General features: G+C 38.3%; 1 protein-coding gene across 3 annotated transcripts in view; it reads left to right on the top strand.

Moving 5' to 3' along the window:
- Positions 1–363: 363 nt before the first annotated feature.
- The window catches only part of slc46a1 (solute carrier family 46 member 1), a 32,796-nt gene continuing 14,441 nt past the window's right edge, over positions 364–18,718 (top strand). For 2 of the 3 annotated variants that reach the window (XM_061925823.1, XM_061925824.1), the window contains exons 1-6: positions 364–843; positions 5,002–5,393; positions 7,211–7,683; positions 7,764–7,847; positions 11,284–11,440; positions 11,499–11,597. In XM_061925823.1, coding sequence (XP_061781807.1) covers positions 514–843; positions 5,002–5,393; positions 7,211–7,683; positions 7,764–7,847; positions 11,284–11,440; positions 11,499–11,550 — 1,488 coding nt within the window. In that variant the 5' untranslated portion in view covers positions 364–513 and the 3' untranslated portion in view covers positions 11,551–11,597. Of the gene's footprint in view, positions 844–5,001; positions 5,394–7,210; positions 7,684–7,763; positions 7,848–11,283; positions 11,441–11,498; positions 11,815–18,718 lie in introns of those variants that run through there. The other variant, XM_061925821.1, reaches the window with a different exon arrangement.

Genomic DNA, 18,718 nt, shown 5'->3' with positions numbered 1-18,718 from the left:
GCACTGAATTTTTAAAGACTACATTTTGACAAACTGAATTTTTAAAGACAAGAATGTTGCTCTCAAATGTATATTCATTGATATTAGCATGATTCAGTTACTTAAATTCAGTGTCAAAAAAGCTTTTGTATCAAAAAAACGAATTAATCAACATAGTGTTTAAGTACTTTTTGAGCCCATTCAACAATACCACAATAATAACGATAACCCTGATTATTTTGGTCACAATAACCGTGATTAGATTTGTTTTAATCGTTATATCCCTACTTGTGAGTGTACCTAATGCTTTGGCCGGGAAGAGGGAGTAATTATCCTATTTGTCCAGGTGGTGTCGCTATGTTACCATATATGGCCTGACTTCCTTGTTTCGAATAGTAACGCTTCCCTTAACTTTTATAATAACCATTAAAAGCGTTAAGAGGTACAAAAAAAGCTTCGTCAAAATGTGTTAACAGAAAGGTTGGCAGCAACCAAGTCAAGTTTTTACTTCGTGTTTGTTCGTTACGAGTCAACATGTTCGAGCCGGACACCGCGGCTATCCTCCCCGGCGATGAGGAGCTGGAAGCCGGCGACGTAGCGGACAACGCCGCGGCCTCTTTCGGCCACTCGGAGGACGATTTGCAGTTGCCGCCACCGAGCGCTCGGTCAGCGGGGCCGCCGTTCGCATGCCCTCTGCCGGTGTCGGTGGAGCCCGTTATGTTCCTGTCCGTGTTTGCTGTGGCTCTACAAGCGCCGCTATTCACTCAGTATCTGTGGGACAGAATCAGCGAGGACGTCGGCTACAACGCCTCCAAGAGGCCGGCATGTGGAAACAGCTCCGCCAAACCCGACGCTCTTGAAAAGGTACAGTTTTAATACTTTTTATTGCCAATATCATTTAATATAAATGACTGGCCCACAGATTTACGCTCCAATAGGTACTTATTTAGTTTGTTGTGTTTCTTCTTCTTCTACTTTTTGCAATATGGCGGCGGTACTCGACGTTACAGGAGCATTTGCGTCACCTACTGTATTGGAGTGTAAATAAAAGATTTTATATATGGGCGAGGGTGGACCTACGTCACTTCCGCCCTCCAATCCCCTAGCAACGCAGTCGCCATATTGAATTCGTTGAAAACAAACCAGCTCACAGCGAACACAGCATTGACAGAAAAGGCATTTAACGAGGTTTCACGGCATTTTAAACTGTTCTAAAATGGCGTATGATTATGTAAATAGTCTTTCCAGTGAGGCTAGGTTAAGATACGAGTTAAAATGTTCTGTAGTTGGATTAAACGACTGCCCTTACCGCCTTCCAGCAGATGATAATCCTACACAATGGCCGGACATGGAATTTGGAAATCTTTATGTCTACCTCACAAGCGCACCAGGTCGGTTGTTAGCTTCGGTTGTTATATAACGAATAAATCACATAAAAATTGTTAAATCACCCAAGGTATGTTGATAAATGATAATAAGGATGACACGGTGGCTACCAGTATCTGTATATTTATTATATCTGTAGAGAGCTCATTCAAATTCAGTTCAGTATTATGATTTATTATTTGCTGAATTACTGGAAATAGCCTTTATACCGTATGTTATTGTTGTGCAACAACAACAACTTCAGCTGTCGAACGTTATTCAGTAAAAATTCAACGGGTTCAACATTAGCATGGACGGTATAGCCAAGTTGTGGTTAAGAAGGTGGATTTTTGTTCCTTATATTTACCAGAAACGAAGTGATCCGAACACACGACCCGGGATTTTGGGGGACTCCAGTGAGAACCGTCCTCGTTTTCCCGGTGTAAAGCTGCGAGCCATTCGTCTCGTCTCTGTGGGCTTTTAGCACGCTTTGGCAGAACAAAATACGACCTTTGTTTTCCCTGTTTCCAGTTGTGGTTTGCACAACCAAAAATGACACGTTTTTTTGGCATTTTGGAGGCAGAATGATGGGTTTAATCAGCGCAGGTCGACAGGTTAAAGAGTAATGGCGACGGTTTGTTTTCAACGCCAGTCAGGTTGCTATGGCTCGAAGAACCCGTATGTAGCTCAGTTGCCCGGATGTCGGCCCTGCCCCATATACACATACATACATACATATATTTTATATATATACACCATATTGCCAAAAGTATTTGGCCACTTGCCTTGACTCACATATGAACTTCAAGTGCCATCATACTTGCCAACCTTGAGACCTCCAAATTCGGGAGATTTGGGGACGGTGAGGTGGGTGGGGGCGGGGTTAAGGGGGGGAGTATATTTATAGCTAGAAATGTGTAAATAAATGAACACTGAAATTCAAGTATTTATTTTATATATATATAATAAAATACATATTTATATATACTGTAGCTAGAATTCACTGAAAGTCAAGTATTTATTTTATATATATATATATATATATATATATATATATATATATATACGTGGGCTAATTGGAAGGTCACATGACATTTGGAGCTCTGTAGCAACTGACTGTGCAGAATCTGTGTGAATTCTAGCTACAGTATATATAAATATGTATTTTATTATATATATATATATAAAATAAATACTTGAATTTCAGTGTTCATTTATTTACACATACACACACACATAACACTCCTCTCTACTCATTGTTGTATTTGAAAGTGCAATGCTTTGCAGCCAGTAGCACAGCCTTTGAAGGAGCATAGGTATGTGCAGTGTAATATTCTGGGTTGGAGTCAATAACCAGGCGAGGTGATGAAGTTACATCTTTTTACTTCATACTTCAGAACCGACTCCCACACTTGCCGTCAGGGTGCACAATACAAAATAAACCGTTGGCCAACCAAAAAGTAACCACAGAACACTATAGTGCTCTGTGGTTTCTTTTTAAACATATTGCGCAACCTGACGGCAAGTGTGGGAGTCGGTTCTGAAGTATGAAGTAAAGAGTGGACGTGACGACAGGCTGTCCTCACTCAGGTCCGCACGGACCTGGAGGGGGCGTGCCTTAAGTCCGGCTGAAAATCGGGAGAAATTCGGGAGAATGGTTGTCCCGGGAGATTTTCGGGAGAGGCACTGAAATTCGTGAGTCTCCCGGAAAATTCGGGAGGGTTGGCAAGTATGAGTGACATCCCATTCCTAACCCATAGGGTTCAATATGATGTCGGTCAACTATTCTGGGAAGGCTGTCCACAAGGTTGCGGAGTGTGTTTATAGGAATTTTTGTCCATTCTCCCAGATGATTGGTGAGGTCACACACAGAGGTTGGTCGAGAAGGCCTGGCTCTCAGTCTCCGTTCTAATTCATCCCAAAGGTGTCCTATCGGGTTCAGGTCAGGACTCTGTGCAGGCCAGTCAAATTCATCCACACCAGACCCTGCCATCTATGTCTTTATGGACCTTGCTTTGTGCACTGGTGCACAGTCATGTTGGAAGAGGAAGGGGCCCCGCTCCAAACTGTTCCCACAAGGTTGGAAGCATGGAATTGTCCAAAATGTTTTGGTATCCTGGAGCATTCAAAGTTCCTTTCACTGGAACTAAGGGGCCAAACCCAACTCCTGAAAAACAACCCCACACCATAATTCCTCCTCCAGCAAATTTCCCACTCTGAACAATGCAGTCCGAAATGTACCGTTCTCCTGGCAACCTCCAAAGCCAGACTCATCCATCAGAGTTCCAGATGGAAAAGTGTGATTCATCCCTCCGGAGAACACGTCTCCACTGCTCTAGAGTCCAGTGGCGACATTCTTTACACCACTGCATCCGACGCTTTGCATTGGACCTGGTGATGTATGGCTTAGATGCAGCTGCCCGGCCATGGAAACCCATTTTCTGAAACTATCTGCGTACTGTACGTGGGCTAATTGGAAGGTCACATGACATTTGGAGCTCTGTAGCAACTGACTGTGCAGAAAGTCTTTGCACTATGCATCCGCTGACCCCTCTCTGTCAGTTTACGTGGCCTACCACTGCGTGGCTGAGTTGCTGTTGTTCCCAAACTCTTCCATTTTCTTATAATAGTTGACTTTGGAAAATTTAGGAGCGAGGAAATTTCACGACTGGATTTGTTGCACAGGTGGCATCCTATGACAGTTCCACGCTGGAAATCACTGATTTTTTAAACATAATTTAATCATTAATTTACTTTATTTATATACTTTATTTGGTTTAGTAACATTTTTAATACTAATAAGTGTATATGTTTTTATTGATATTTTCGGCAAGTAATTTACTGTGATCAAATAATCAATAATCAGAATTCTAAAGTGTGATTAATCGGATTAAAACATTTAATCATTTGACAGCACTGGTATTTTTATTTTTAACAACTGGATAGGCTCCAGCACCCCCTCGACCCCGAGAGGGACAAGCGGTAAAAAATGGATGGATGGATGTCCTGTCTAGTCATTTACTTTGTAAAATTGGATTTGGTAATACTTTTTAATACTAATAAGTTAATATTTTGTCAAATATTGGGGTATTTTTGAAAGTTAATTTAAATGTTGCCATATGTAATTTACTGTGATTGCCGTAAATAATCATCAATCAGAATTCAAAGGTGTGATTAATCATTTGACAGCGCTAGTATTTTTATTTTTTGAAATTGTACTGTATAATCATTAATTTTTTTCAAATTTGATTTAGTAACACTTTTTAATACTATAAACTATTGGGGTATTTTTTAACGTTAATTTAAATTTTGCAAGCAAATAATTTACTGTGATTTATCATAATTTATCAGAATTAAAAAATGTGATTATTCGTATTAAAAAATGTAATCATTTAACAGCACTTTTATTTAAATTTGTAACAATTGTATAATTATCTAATATTTATTGTATTTTGATTTAGTAATACTTTTTAACACTAAATTGTTATTGTTTTATGAAATATTGGGGTATTTCTTATAGTCACTTTAAATTTTACAAGCAAGTAATTTACTGTGATTAATCACAATTCAAAAGTGTCAATAATCTGAATCAAAAAATAATAATTTGACAGCACCATTTTTGTTGCTTATTTTGTTTTTTCTTCTTCTTCGTCTAAGGAGGTGGAAACCCTGACAGCACACTGGAACTTTTATATCAATCTAGCAGGCTTTTCTCTTGGCCTGCTAGTGGTTCCTCTCCTGGGCTCATGGAGCGACTTTGCCGGTCGGAGGCCAGTCCTCATCATCCCCTGCGTGGGCCTGGCCATCCAAGTGGTGGTCTACTTGGTGGTGATGTACCTGAAGCTGCCCGTGGCCTATCTTCTGGTAGGCAGACTGCTCAGTGGACTTTCGGGCGACTTCAACGCCATCCTGGCTGCCTGCTTTGCATATGTGGCGGACACCAGCGACAGAAAGGCACGCACCTTCAGAGTGGCGGTTTTGGAGTCTTGTATCGGTCTTTCAGGGATGTTCGCCAGCATCATTGGAGGCCAGTGGAAGCGGATGCAAGGGTAAGTAGAAAATTCCCACGGAAATGTTAATGGGCCTGCTATCTGTGCCCTGAACCTCTGGGCCTAGGTTGACCGAAGCGAAATAGCTGGCATAAAACCAAGTATTATACTTGCCAGATGACAGCAAGTATCAAAATTCATGATTTGTAAATTTATATAAACAAAATTAGCAAAAATGATAGCATAAAACCTTAGCATGTTAACATTTGCATGCTATTGTAGAAGAAGTGAGCATACTTCTACAATGGCACAAAGTATCCAAAACTATGATTTTAATGTTTAAACAAACAAAATTAGCTAAAATGCTAACATAAAATGTTAGCATGCTAAAAAGTGTACATATTTTTAAGATGGTGCCAAGTACAAAAATACATGATTTTTAGGAACAAACATACATAATTAGCTAAAATACTAACATAAAAACGTTAGCATGTTAACTTTAGCATGCTAGCCCGAGCAGATATTTCCAGTTGTACTATTTTCTCAAAACTATTATTGTTTTTGCTAATTTATTGTTAATACTTTTGTTGTAACATGTTTCTATCTACACTTCTGTTCAAATGTAATAAGTACTTATTCTTCTGTTGTGTGGATACTTTACATTAGTTGTGGGCGATACTAAAATTTGGGTATCGTACCGATTGGTCATACCAATACTGATATCGATACATAATTATATTCTGACAAATATACAGGATGGCAATGGAACACTATTAATTATTTATTTATCAATATTTTATTTACTCAATACTTTTACCTTGGTATAAAACCCTTGGATTTTGCCCTTTGTCTTCGTGTGTCCAGGAACTTATTTCCTAACAAGGAATCTGGCACATTTACATGTTATATGTTCATTGATGTGCATTGTCCTGTGTAACAAATAAAGAGGAAAAAATGAATTGAAAAAAATATACATACATATGTATTTATATTGAAAATAAAAAAATATACATACATATTTTTACATAGATATAAAATGAATACAAAATAAATATATTAATCAATCAATGTTTACTTATATAGCCCTAAATCACGAGTGTCTCAAAGGGCTGCACAAGCCACAACGACATCCTCGGCTCAGATCCCACATCAGGGCAAGGAAAAACTCAACCCAATGGGACAATGAAAAACCTTGGGCGACCGGTGCAATGGACATCGAGTGGATCTAGCATAATATTGTGAGAGTTCAGTCCATAGTGGATCTAACATAATAGTGAGAGTCTTATATTATATATATATATATATATATATACATGTGTATGTGTATATATGTACTATATAAGTATATTTATAAATACACACACACACATATACATATATATATATATATATATGTATATGTATATATGTATATGTATATGTATATATATATATATATATATATATATATATATATATATATATACATAAAAATCTACAGTAATTACTGTAGGCCACATACTGATACTACACTTGGTATCGCTACTGTTATATTGAGCCGCCCATCTTTGTTTACATTCAAGAGCTCTAGTTTAGCAGTTAGCATGGCTTCTTGTACCCTCCTACAGTGTGAATTGTAACGTGTTTATCTTGTCCTTATCCTCCAGTGATAATGATACTTATAAAAAAAATACTTAGAAAGCTTCGCACTGTTGAGGGACGTTAGCCGTGAGGATGCGGTCGTTCGTTTGTCGGTCAAATTTGCAGGACACAGCTAGAATGTGTCATCAACATGCATTATCCCGATATAACGATAGTAATGAGAGCTCTATCGTCGGCAAATGTATATAATTACAATTGTACAGTTAACACACTATCTTGTGTTTGTTACTGTCTAGCTATATCAACCCCTTCTGGTTGGCTCTGGCCACTAGCCTGGCGTCAGCTCTGTACGCGTTCCTGTTCGTGCCAGAATCGGTCGTGAAAGACCCGAGCGCCAAGCTTCTCACCCTCCGCCACCACAAGGCCGTGTGGCACATTTTCTCCACCGGGGGCAACGAGGCGGGCGGTAGGTTCCGGAGATGCGCACTGTGGCTCTACATGCTCTGCTTTTTCCTGGCGGTGACCGTGCACACCGGGAGCCGCGAGCTGTTTGTTCTGTACGAGCTGAGCCCGCCGCTGTGTTGGGGGCCGGCCCTCGTCGGCTACGGCTCGGCGGCCCTCCACCTGGCCTACCTGAGCAGCCTGCTCGGGCTGAGGTTCCTGCAGTACTGGCTGGAGGACTCGTGGGTGGCCGTCATTAGCCTGGCCTCCAACATCGCCGGGCTGGTGGTTTTCTCTGTGGCCTACAACACCCAGCTCGTGTTCACAGGTTAGCAGCCATCATAAATCTCATCTACAATTTATACTCAAATACCAGAATGAAGAACTGCCCACTTTGCCCATCAACAGGTTACGGTCTATCCTTCCTCTTTGTGGCTGTCACACCTGTGCTGAGGTCCAAGCTGTCCAAGTTGGTGAGCCAGTCCGAGCAAGGTGAGTCTCGTCACTCACGGCAAACGAACAGCATCGTTTTACAGGTACACAATGTTTATGTCCCTCTGAAAAAAAGAAGTATATATACCGACTAAAATACAAACATTTTTGCTCCTATTTTTCATGAGTGGAACTCAAAGATCTAAAACTTTGAATAGATACACAAAAAAACTATTCCTCTCAAATATTGTTGACAAATCTGTCTAAATCTGTGTTAGTGAGCATTTCTTCTTTGCCAAGATAATCCATCCCACCTCCCAGGTGTGGCATATCAAGATGCTGATTAAACAGCATGATTATTGCACAGGTGTGACTCTGAAATGTGTAGTTTTGCTTTATCCGGGGTCTGGGGGGGTCAGAATATCAGTCAGTATCTGGTGTGACCACCATTTGCCTCACACAGTGCAACACATCTCATTGGCATAGAGTTGACCAGGTTGTTGATTGTGGCTTGTGTAGGGGTGTAACGGTACGTCTATTTGTATTGAACTGTTTCGGTACGGGGGTGTCGGTTCGGTTCGGAGGTGTACCGAACGAGTTTCCACACGGACATATTAAGTAGCGTAACGCACGTTATGTAAACAATGCACACCGAGACACAACACTCGGCATGCTAGCAGCTAACGGGCTACGATAGACTGACCATACGTCCTCTTTTCACCGGACATGTCCTCTTTTGCGGAGCTGTCAGGGCAGAGTTTCTTAAATGCCTCAAATGTCCGGCATTTTGAGTTAGGGTTGTGTGTATTTTCAATGTACGTTAAGGGTTAAGAAGGGGTTAAAAACAAAACAAATTGTGCGCAGCAGCAGCATTGGTGAGGGAGGGGCAGAGACAGAGAGAGAGAGAGAGAGAGTTATGATAAACGCGCATGCGTCGCCAGGCTCTGCTTTTTAGCCATAGATTTATCAGATTTAATCTTTTATTATCTATAGCAGGGGTGTCAAAAGTGTGCTCCGGAGGCCATTTGCGGCCCACAACTAATGTTTTTAAAGGCCCACGGCACATTCTAAAAATACTATTAAAATAAACAAAAACATAACAAAAGTGAAATTAAAAAGCTTAACTGTAATTTAGAAAAAGTTGCAATGTTGACTAATAAAACAAAGCTGTTTTTTTTTTTTTTTCAAACTGTCATTGCTCAAAACATAGTATTGAATCAAAATCAATGTTATTATGAATTATTGACCCATCCAAGGTTCGGATTACTTCACATCAAATATTCCAATAAGAAAAATATTTTTGGTGGAAGATTTTGCAAATTTGGTAAATAAATAACCCAAAAATTTATATTTTGTTGTTTTCTTACTATACCGAAAATGAACCGAACCGTGACCTCTAAACCGAGGTACGTACCGAACCTACATTTTTGTGTACCGTTACACCCCTAGGCCTGTGGACTGTTGGTCCACTCCTCTTCAATGGCTGTGCCAAGTTGCTGGATATTGGCAGGAACTGGAACACGCTGTCGTATACGCCGATCCACAGCATCCCAAACATGCTCAATGGGTGACATGTCCGCTGAGTATGCTGGCCATGCAACAACTGGGTAGTGTTCAGCTTCCAGGAATTGTGTACAGATCCCTGCATTATGGGGCCGTGCATTGTCATGCTGCAACATGAGGTGATGGTCTCGGGTGAATGGCACAACAATGGGCCTCAGGATCTCGTCACGGTATCTCTGTGCATTCAGAAAGCTATCAATTAAATGCGCTTGCGTCCGTTGTCAATAACATACAGTACGCCTGCCCATACCATAACACCACCCCCACCATGGGCCACTCAGTTCACATCGTTGTCATCTGCTCTGACTGCTGGTATCGGACCGGTATATTTATGAATATTTATGCTCCTTTTCAAGCTTAAGTCTTGAAGTGTGGAATACATGTCAATGTATCATTTTATTGCACTTTACCAGTGACGTGCAGTCACTAGAGGCAGGTGAGGCAGGGCCTCACCTGCCATCATGGAAAGAAAAAAAATGTAAAAAGAAAAAAAAATAATTAAATTGTTATATGTATGCAGTGATTATACTATAAAGTTATTTTCCATTTAACTTTATTCAAAATCGCTGAATTTTCACATTTGCCGTTCAAATACTGAGAAGAGACGGTGCGGTGAACAGCAGCCAGTTGAGGCACGTCACTCAGTGCCGCAACATGGACGGACTCGGCTAACTGCTGGTCTGCTGTGCAGTGAGACTGTATTGCTATATGAATTATATTATACATTTCCATAGTTTAGTTAGCTGAGGTATATAATGTACAGTGTATTTTGTCAACAACTGTATGTGTGTAACGTATTTCTTGTGCTGAGCGATCATAAAACGGCTGCAAAAGATGCACTGGCTGAGGCTCCAGTAGCCCCGCCTCCTGCACCCCCGCCGTAGAATTGTTATATCAACTAAAGCCCACACTTAAACTTTCCACGTGCAAGCTTGAATCTATTTAAAAAAGTTATTTCATAAGAAGCCTAAAAGTGCAAAAACAATAATGTTCGTTTTGGAGGAGTTGTGAATGACTGGAGGGCCACAACATTAGGTACACCTGCAGACTGCAGGTGTATCTAATTCACAACTCCTCCAACATGAACATTATTGTTTTTGCACTTTTTGGCTTCTTATTAAATAACTTTTGTAACCTATTTTTATGGGCTTTCCTATTTGTGGTGTTAAGTTCCTGTTATGCGCTGTTATACAGTTTATGCCTTGAGCTCTTATTTTGAAGGCGCCAAGAGCGGAAGTGATGACATTTTGTAGTGGAGCGGAGGTTTTTGAAAGAAGGTAAATAAAGTGGTCCTCGTGTAAACTGGAGCCTCCGTGTTTGTTATTTTGTAGTTTCATACAGTATAGGCGACATTTATAAACCCTCGGTTACACTTTTTAAAATAGATTCAATCTTGCACGTGGAAAGTTTAAGTGTAAAGGTAAGACCATAATAACGTTTTTTTTATTAAATGTGCTTTTTTGTGTGCTACAGTTTGTATGTGTAAAGTTAAAGTTAAGTTAAAGTACCAATGATTGTCACACACACACTAGGTGTAATGAAATGTGTCCTCTGCATTTGACCCATCCCTTGATCACCCCCTGGGAGGTGAGGGGAGCAGTGGGCAGCAGCGGCGCCGCGCCCGGGAATAATTTTTGATGATTTAACCCCAAATTCCAACCCTTGATGCTGAGTGCCAAGCAGGGGAAAATGCTGGTATGAGCTTTTAAACATAACCCGTTAACTGCTGCCAATCAAATGGTGAATAAGATACTCTTTAGGGTTCATATGTTTGTAAATCTGACTGTGATGAAGTCAGTGCCTCACCAGCCATGACCCTCACCGCACGTCACTGCACTTTACTCATGTGAACGTCGCAGCGACTCGATATTTGTACAAAGATTGACCAAAGGTTGTAGTTTGTGGACACGCTGAAGTTTGTGCTCCCTGCCAGGTGCACTCTTCTCCGCCGTGGCCTGTGTGGAGACTTTGTGTTTCCTGGTGGGCAGTGGTCTTTTCAACTCCCTCTACCCAGCCACCCTGCACTTCATGAAGGGCTTCGCCTTCCTCCTCGCCGCCCTCATCCTCCTCATCCCCGCGGGAATAATCGGGTGAGTCTTTGTCGAGCAAAAAGAGTCAAGCGGTCGTGTGCTGAAAACGTCTCTGCAGGAGCCTGCGATGTTTGGAGCGGCGGGAACAAAGAGACTCCACAGCGTCCTGAGCCGCAAGATGGCAAAGATGTGGCGTTCCTCCTGTAGTGTGTGTCAGGTGAGCGCACCTTAGACTTGCGATCAACCCCACATGTTGTACTCGAAAGTGGGAAGAACCAATCATTTAGTGACTGATCGAGAACATGAACACTGACGGAAAAAAAGATTTTAACTTCACAGTTGGACCATTTTTAAAGATGTTTTTATGCTTTATTCCTTGGATTGATGTGAATGTATCAAATGTGCCCTCAAATATATTTTTTATTAATTTTAAATGCAATATTTTGTCATATTTTAGTGCATCCAATCAGCACATAAGCTGACAATGATCAAAGAGATGTATTTACATTTCAATTACTCTTACGTGATATAAACACATCCTCTGCTCAAATGCCTAAAAAGGTTTTGCTCGTATTTGTATTTTTTAATCATATAGTTAGTTCAACTCCACGAAGGTGAATATCACATTAATAATCTCAGTGACTAACTTTTCAAAGGTAAGAAAGACCAAAGACTTCAACGTGAAATAATATTCCCCTATTCTGATGCACGGAACACTCAAAAAAGGATTTAGTAACAATTTGGCAACGTAAACTTGAGTCTAAATGAACATCATAGGCAATATATATATTTATACTGTACATTAGGAGTGCACAAAAAAACGATTTACATCCGAATTGCGATACTTAATCCTCCCGATTCTGACTTAAAAAATCGATTAAAAAAACAAATACAAAAAAAATTCTAAGAATCCATTTTTATAGGCCATCTCCATGCAACCAGAAGGACCTTTTCTAACCTGGAACCTGTTTTGAAAAATATTATAATGGTCCTGCTGCCCATTATAATATTGCTTGGACTTCACCGTTTATTATGGGCCTGCTGCAATGCAAGCAGCCCATTATATTGATGCTTGGACATTATAGTACCCTATTATGGGCCTGCTGCATAGCAAGCAGTCCATTATATTATTGCTTGGACTCCACAGTTTATTTTGGTCCTGCTGCAATGCAAGCAGCCCATTATAATATTGCTTGGACATCACAGCTTATTATGGGCCTGCCGCATAGCAAGCAGCCCATTATATTATTGCTTGGACGTCACAGTTTATTCTGGGCCTGCTGCGAAGCAAGCACCCATTCACAAATAATACATTGCGAGAATCAGTTTGAATGGAACTGTCACTCCAGTAGTTGTAAGGTGCCCATAGATTCACATTCCTACTGTATATACAGTATAGGGTACTGCTCCGTTTTTCCTGGAAATTGATGAAGTTCTTTCTAAAGTAACAAAAAAAAGGGATTTTTTTTTTTAAAGCACTGTATTCTAATTAGTTGTCTATAAAATGATACAATGTGAATTCCTACTTTATTACTAATACCATTGAATTTTTATGAATAATTGCTTATTATTTTACTGTGTGCACACGTCATGAGGTGCATATTACTCCAGGCCAGCATGAATAGGGTCATATATTTTCTTAGCCAGATACATGGATTCCCCGTTTGGATGCTGATATTGGATATCGGTCCGATACCTGCAAATAAAGCAAGTATCAGACCATGTACCTAAAATGTCTGTCTTGTAGCGCAGTTTACTTGTGCAAATCTTGACAGCCAGTTTACATCTAAACGTCCTAAATGTAATAAAAGTATGTTTAATTTGTGTTGATATCATATCAGATACCAGTATCAGCCAATACTCACAGCTCCAATATTGGTATTGTACTAAAAGTTGAAAGCTAAATGTCCTCCAATAAACACACAAAGTCGGTCTTTTCTTCTATTTTAGTCAAGTCATTTACAAAAGGTAAACATGCTACCACGAGCGAGCAGCTACACGACAGCTAAGCACACGATAGCACGCAAGGTAGACATACAGAATAAGTGTCCTTCATTGAACAATATTGCAGTGCAAAGCAGCACATTTGTCAAAATAGACAAGCATCAAATATATATAGTTGCATATTACATACCTGCCAACTACTCCGGTTTTCCCGTAATTAGTACGGTTTTCATCAACCTATTCCGGGTTACGGTTGCAGTGATAAAAAATACGTTTTTTCATTAATTACATTTTTTTTAAATTTTTTTTAAGTTTTATTCACGAAATCGCGTAACAACAATCACAATCGACACTGCTTCCCGTAACTTCCTATCGAGCCATTCCGAATGCCATGCGCGAGGCTATTTATAGCACCACTGCCAAGCACGAGGCACCTGTTGCCCATTGTTTCCAAACGAGCGAACGATCATGGAATCAGCCAGAGAAAAATACGAGTCTTAAACCAAAAAGAAAACTGCAGTCATTCCGTGAAGAATATTCAAAAGCCTATCCGGGAATAATTATCCGTTCCAAAAAGGGTGAAAACTACGCAAATTGCACCTTGTGCAGACAAGATTTTTCGATCGGACACGGAGGAATTAGCGATGTAAAAGACCACGTTGGGACAAAAAAACACAAGTCTAATGCCGTTGCTAAATTTGGATTTTAGCCACAAAAAGGTAATGACACCAATGTTATCTATTGGAATTGTTTAGTACTGTTATACTGTTAAAAGTGTTTATACTATTTATGCTTTCAAGTCCAAGTTGAAGAAATCTTGTTAAATGTTGACAGCATAACTACCAAAATACAGAAGTATGTCCTTAATATTTTTGCAGTGCTATTTCTGTTGAAAAGTTAAAATGATTACATTAGAGATGTGATGTGCCACTTTTCAAGTGTCTGATGGCTTAAATTAATTTTCATTAATTTTTCATATTTTGAATTCTTTTGAAAGGCTTACAAAAATACTACATTTGAATTGTAATTCCATGCTATTGACAGGACTATTAATTTTAATGAAGTTAGCTTACCATGTTTACAGTATGATAATTGTGATAGAAATGTGAATTTTAGGCACAGAATATTTTTTACAATTGAACAAGGCAGTAGATTATACAAGCTTGGACAGAAAGTTAATAATGACACCAATTTTTTTTTAAATGGAATTGTTTAGTACTGTTTTACCATTTGTTTACTGTAAAAAGTGTTTATACTTTTTATACTTTCAATTAACAAATTGAAGTCTTGTGAAAGGTTGACAGGATAACTGGCATTAACTGTCAAAAATAATTTCAAACTATTGAAGTTAGCTTACAGAATAAACATGTCAATCAACCCATATGATTTTTGCTGTAATATTTTTGTTTTGAAAAGTCACTGTGACTGATAGAAAAGTGATGGTTTTAGCAACATTTTAACCTGTCTGAATGCAATCAATCATTTTGCGTCGGGGGGCTTCGCCCCCCTGAACCCCCCACAAGGGCCCCTGGACCCTGGCTACTAGGTTTTTCTGATTTCAAAAGTTGGCAGGTATGATATTACTTACACATACAAAGTCTTAAAAGCAGAAGTGTATTAGAAAGTATCCGGTAACAAAAGTGTCCGCATCATTTAACTTATTGCGTCGTAATTATTGTGGCCAAAAGAAACAATTACCACTCCACTTCAACTTAATGACGGCATAAGTCCATTCCAGACGGTTAATAATAAATAGGTTAGTGTTTTCCATACCTACCATTGATCTGTGTTTGACTACTTTCACTTGACCAAACCTTTTCTAATTTGGGATTCGTGTTGATATCGTATCGGCCAATACTCAAGGCTTTATTATGCTTGTGGCTGAAAAAGTTGAATCGGCACACCCCTAGTTAGTGATAAAAGCAGTGTTTTCAAAAGCAGAACAGGAATATAGCAACAACTCACTTGTATTTAAATCAGTTCTTGTTTTGGAGATCTCTCAAAAGCAACTTCAATATTTACTCCAGTTAGACTTCTCTTTTTTGACTTCTCTCTGGTGTGTGCAGGCAGCAAATTGTTGACCGCCATGCACGCCATTCATTTCAGTTCATCTTCTAATTGTGACAAACAAAGACATTTGTTCGTGTAATCAGTTCTTTTAAACCTCTATTAGTCAAATATGCAAGCTGTTGGAGGTGCTCTTATATGGTTTGTTTAAAATGAGAGCAGTTTTAGTTGCTCATACGTGCAGACGTCAATAACTGAGCGCAGAAGAGGAAGAGAAGCAGCAGTTAGGGATTACTGAGTTACAGATTTACTTCCCCTGCTGACCACCTCAGAGCAGATAGTCCAACACTCGATAGTCCCCAAGCCCACACATTAAAACACACACACATGACTCGGGGTGACGTGCTAATGTACTGTGAGCTGCCAAATCAGCTTTAAAAGGCACTGAGGGACGTTTAGAGGTTAAGCTTTTTTATTGGTTTGTTTGTATTCCTCTGTTTGTTTTCTAAAGACTATTAGAATATTGTCAAAACTGTATCTGTATGTGTTTGTAGTACATACTGTAGTGTATATACATGCATTTATTCATTTTAGAATTATTTTTGTTAGGTTTTACTTCACAATTAAGTTATGTTTACAATGCTAGCATAAAATCATGTTTTTTTAAATGAAAATAGTTGCACTTTCATGGTTTTTCTTGTATTTTTCCATATGAATTAAGGCTCCATGTAGACTAGTAACCAGGCTATGGGGCCAACCCGATCCAGTGTCGTACCACAGTAATTAGGGATGTAACGATGAGCAGTGTAATGATAAACATACACAATATGTATATAACATGTATGTGGCAATTGGGACTAGAAAAGGAGTCAAAGTAAAAAATAAAAAAAACTTAGCAGCATCTGGATTGACTTTTTAAAATTGTATATAAATGTGTGTGTGTGTGTGTGTGTGTGTGTGTGTGTGTGTGTGTGTGTGTGTGTGTGTGTGTGTGTACTTAATCAATCAATCAATCAATGTTTATTTATATAGCCCTAAATCACAAGTGTCTCAAAGGGCTGCACAAGCCACAACGACATCCTCGACACTTAAAATAAATCAAACATGTTTTAAATATACACACACACATATAAAACATGGATGATGTATAAATAAATATATAATGTACATATATATCTGTGTGTGTGTGTGTGTGTGTGTGTGTGTGTGTGTGTGTGTGTGTGTGTGTGTGTGTGTGTGTGTGTGTGTGTGTGTGTGTATGTAAAATAAATATATATATATATATATATATATATATATATATATATCTGTGTGTGTGTGTGTGTGTGTATGTAAAATAAATAAATATATATATATATATATATATATATATATATATATATCTGTGTGTGTGTGTGTGTGTGTGTATGTAAAATAAATAAATATATATATATATATATATATATATATATATATATCTGTGTGCGTGTGTGTGTGTGTGTGTGTGTGTGTGTGTGTGTGTGTAAAATAAATATATATATATATATATCTGTGTGTGTGTGTGTGTGTGTGTGTGTGTGTGTGTGTGTGTATGTAAAATAAATATATATATATATATATATCTGTGTGTGTGAGTGTGTGTGTAAAATAAATATATATATATGTGTGTGTGTGTGTGTGTGTGTAAAATATATATGTATGTACATATATATATTTTTTATTTATTTATTTTTTTTATTATTTTTTTTGTTATTTTTTGTTTATTTTATTTTATTTTATTTTTATTTATTTATTGTTTCATTTTATTTATTTATTTTTTCATTTTTATTTGGATTCACTTTTTGGATTAATTATTCTAAAGAGTACCGTATTTTTCGGAGTATAAGTCGCACCGGAGTATAAATCGCACCTGCCGAAAATGCATAATAAAGAAGGAAAAAACCATATATAAGTCGCACTGGAGCCCGGCCAAACTATGAAAAAAACTGCAACTTATAGTCCGAAAAATACGGTAGTACACTCACCAGGTATGATAGTACAATTTTCTACTCATATTCTTCTTATTATGTCCTAATTTTTTATTGTAGTTTTATTGATACTTTATGTATTCAGGAATGCATTTTATTCTTACTTATTATTTGTGTATTTTTTTCGATGATGTTTAAAATGCTACATATTTTTTTAGGTGAGGGAAAATTCAAACTAGTGATGTCACTGCCAAAACATGGAAATATGGCACCGCCCTATGGAATGTTTACAATGAAAACACAACAAAAAATACAATTATAGCCAATATTTCAGAAACATTCCCACCCGTAGAGTAATATTTGTGTAAATTAAATGATTCTAATCTACATCTTCTTGTATAAGTAATACTAGTGATTGTTTAAAAAAACAGTTAAATATAACCTCACTACTGTATGATAACAAGCCAGTCTTTTGAACGACTCTTAGAAAGGAATGACTCCTCAATATAAATCCCAAGTCTACTGTCAATGTGTGACATTACAAATAAACCACTGTTTAAAAAAAAAAAACACCACAGCATTCAGACACATCCAAAACTGCGTGGAATCTGACATCCTAATGCATAAACCTTATGATTTGACGACTTGCCATTTTTTAATCCAAAGTTGTTGATGAGGAAAATTATCATAGGTCCTCTTTAACCAAAGAGTCATAAAAAGTGGCTTGGCTCAGATTATGCGCATTGTTATCATTATTACATTAAAAAACAAGTTTAAAATGTTTTTTAGTACAATAATAAGTAAATTACTTTAAAATACGAAGTTACTTTTTCTATCACCCTGTACATAAAATCAACAATATAGTAATGCTAAAAGAAACAGAGGTTATCCACATTCATGTATCGGGATGGGAAGTGTACAAATGTGTGTCGGTGCATCCCTACTGGTAACAATATTATTTGTAGTATATCATATTTGTCATGTCTGTGTGATCATGTTTTGTTTTAGTCATGTTTTGTTTAGTTATTGGACTCTTTAGTTTCTGGCTTTTCACTCCCTTGTCTTGTTTCCATGATTACCCATTAGTTTCACCTGTTCCACGTTTGGACTCATTGTGCACTCTTGTTTGTCACCATAGCAACCCATTAGTTTTCACCTGTCACGTCACGCACCTGTTTCACGTTTTGAGTCACGCACCTGTTTTCGTTAATCATGTCTGTAGTATTTAAGTTCATTGTTTTCAGTTTGTCTTTCTGGTGACATCCCACATTTATGCTCTGCACATTTCTGACACTTTTTTCATGTCCATCGTTCACGCTGCTCCTTTTGTCCAAGCCAAGTAAGTTTTGTTTATTAATGCCACAGTTAGTGTTTTTTTTGTTGTTCATAGTTTCTGCCTTTGTGCAAGTATTTGTTTTCATAGCCAAGTTGTTTCTCCGCC

The sequence above is a fragment of the Nerophis lumbriciformis genome, linkage group LG30 (genome assembly GCF_033978685.3).
Source record: "Nerophis lumbriciformis linkage group LG30, RoL_Nlum_v2.1, whole genome shotgun sequence".
Lineage (NCBI taxonomy): Eukaryota > Metazoa > Chordata > Actinopteri > Syngnathiformes > Syngnathidae > Nerophis > Nerophis lumbriciformis.
Note: the sequence above shows the minus strand (reverse complement) of the source record. Positions and strands in the feature narration are given on the sequence as shown.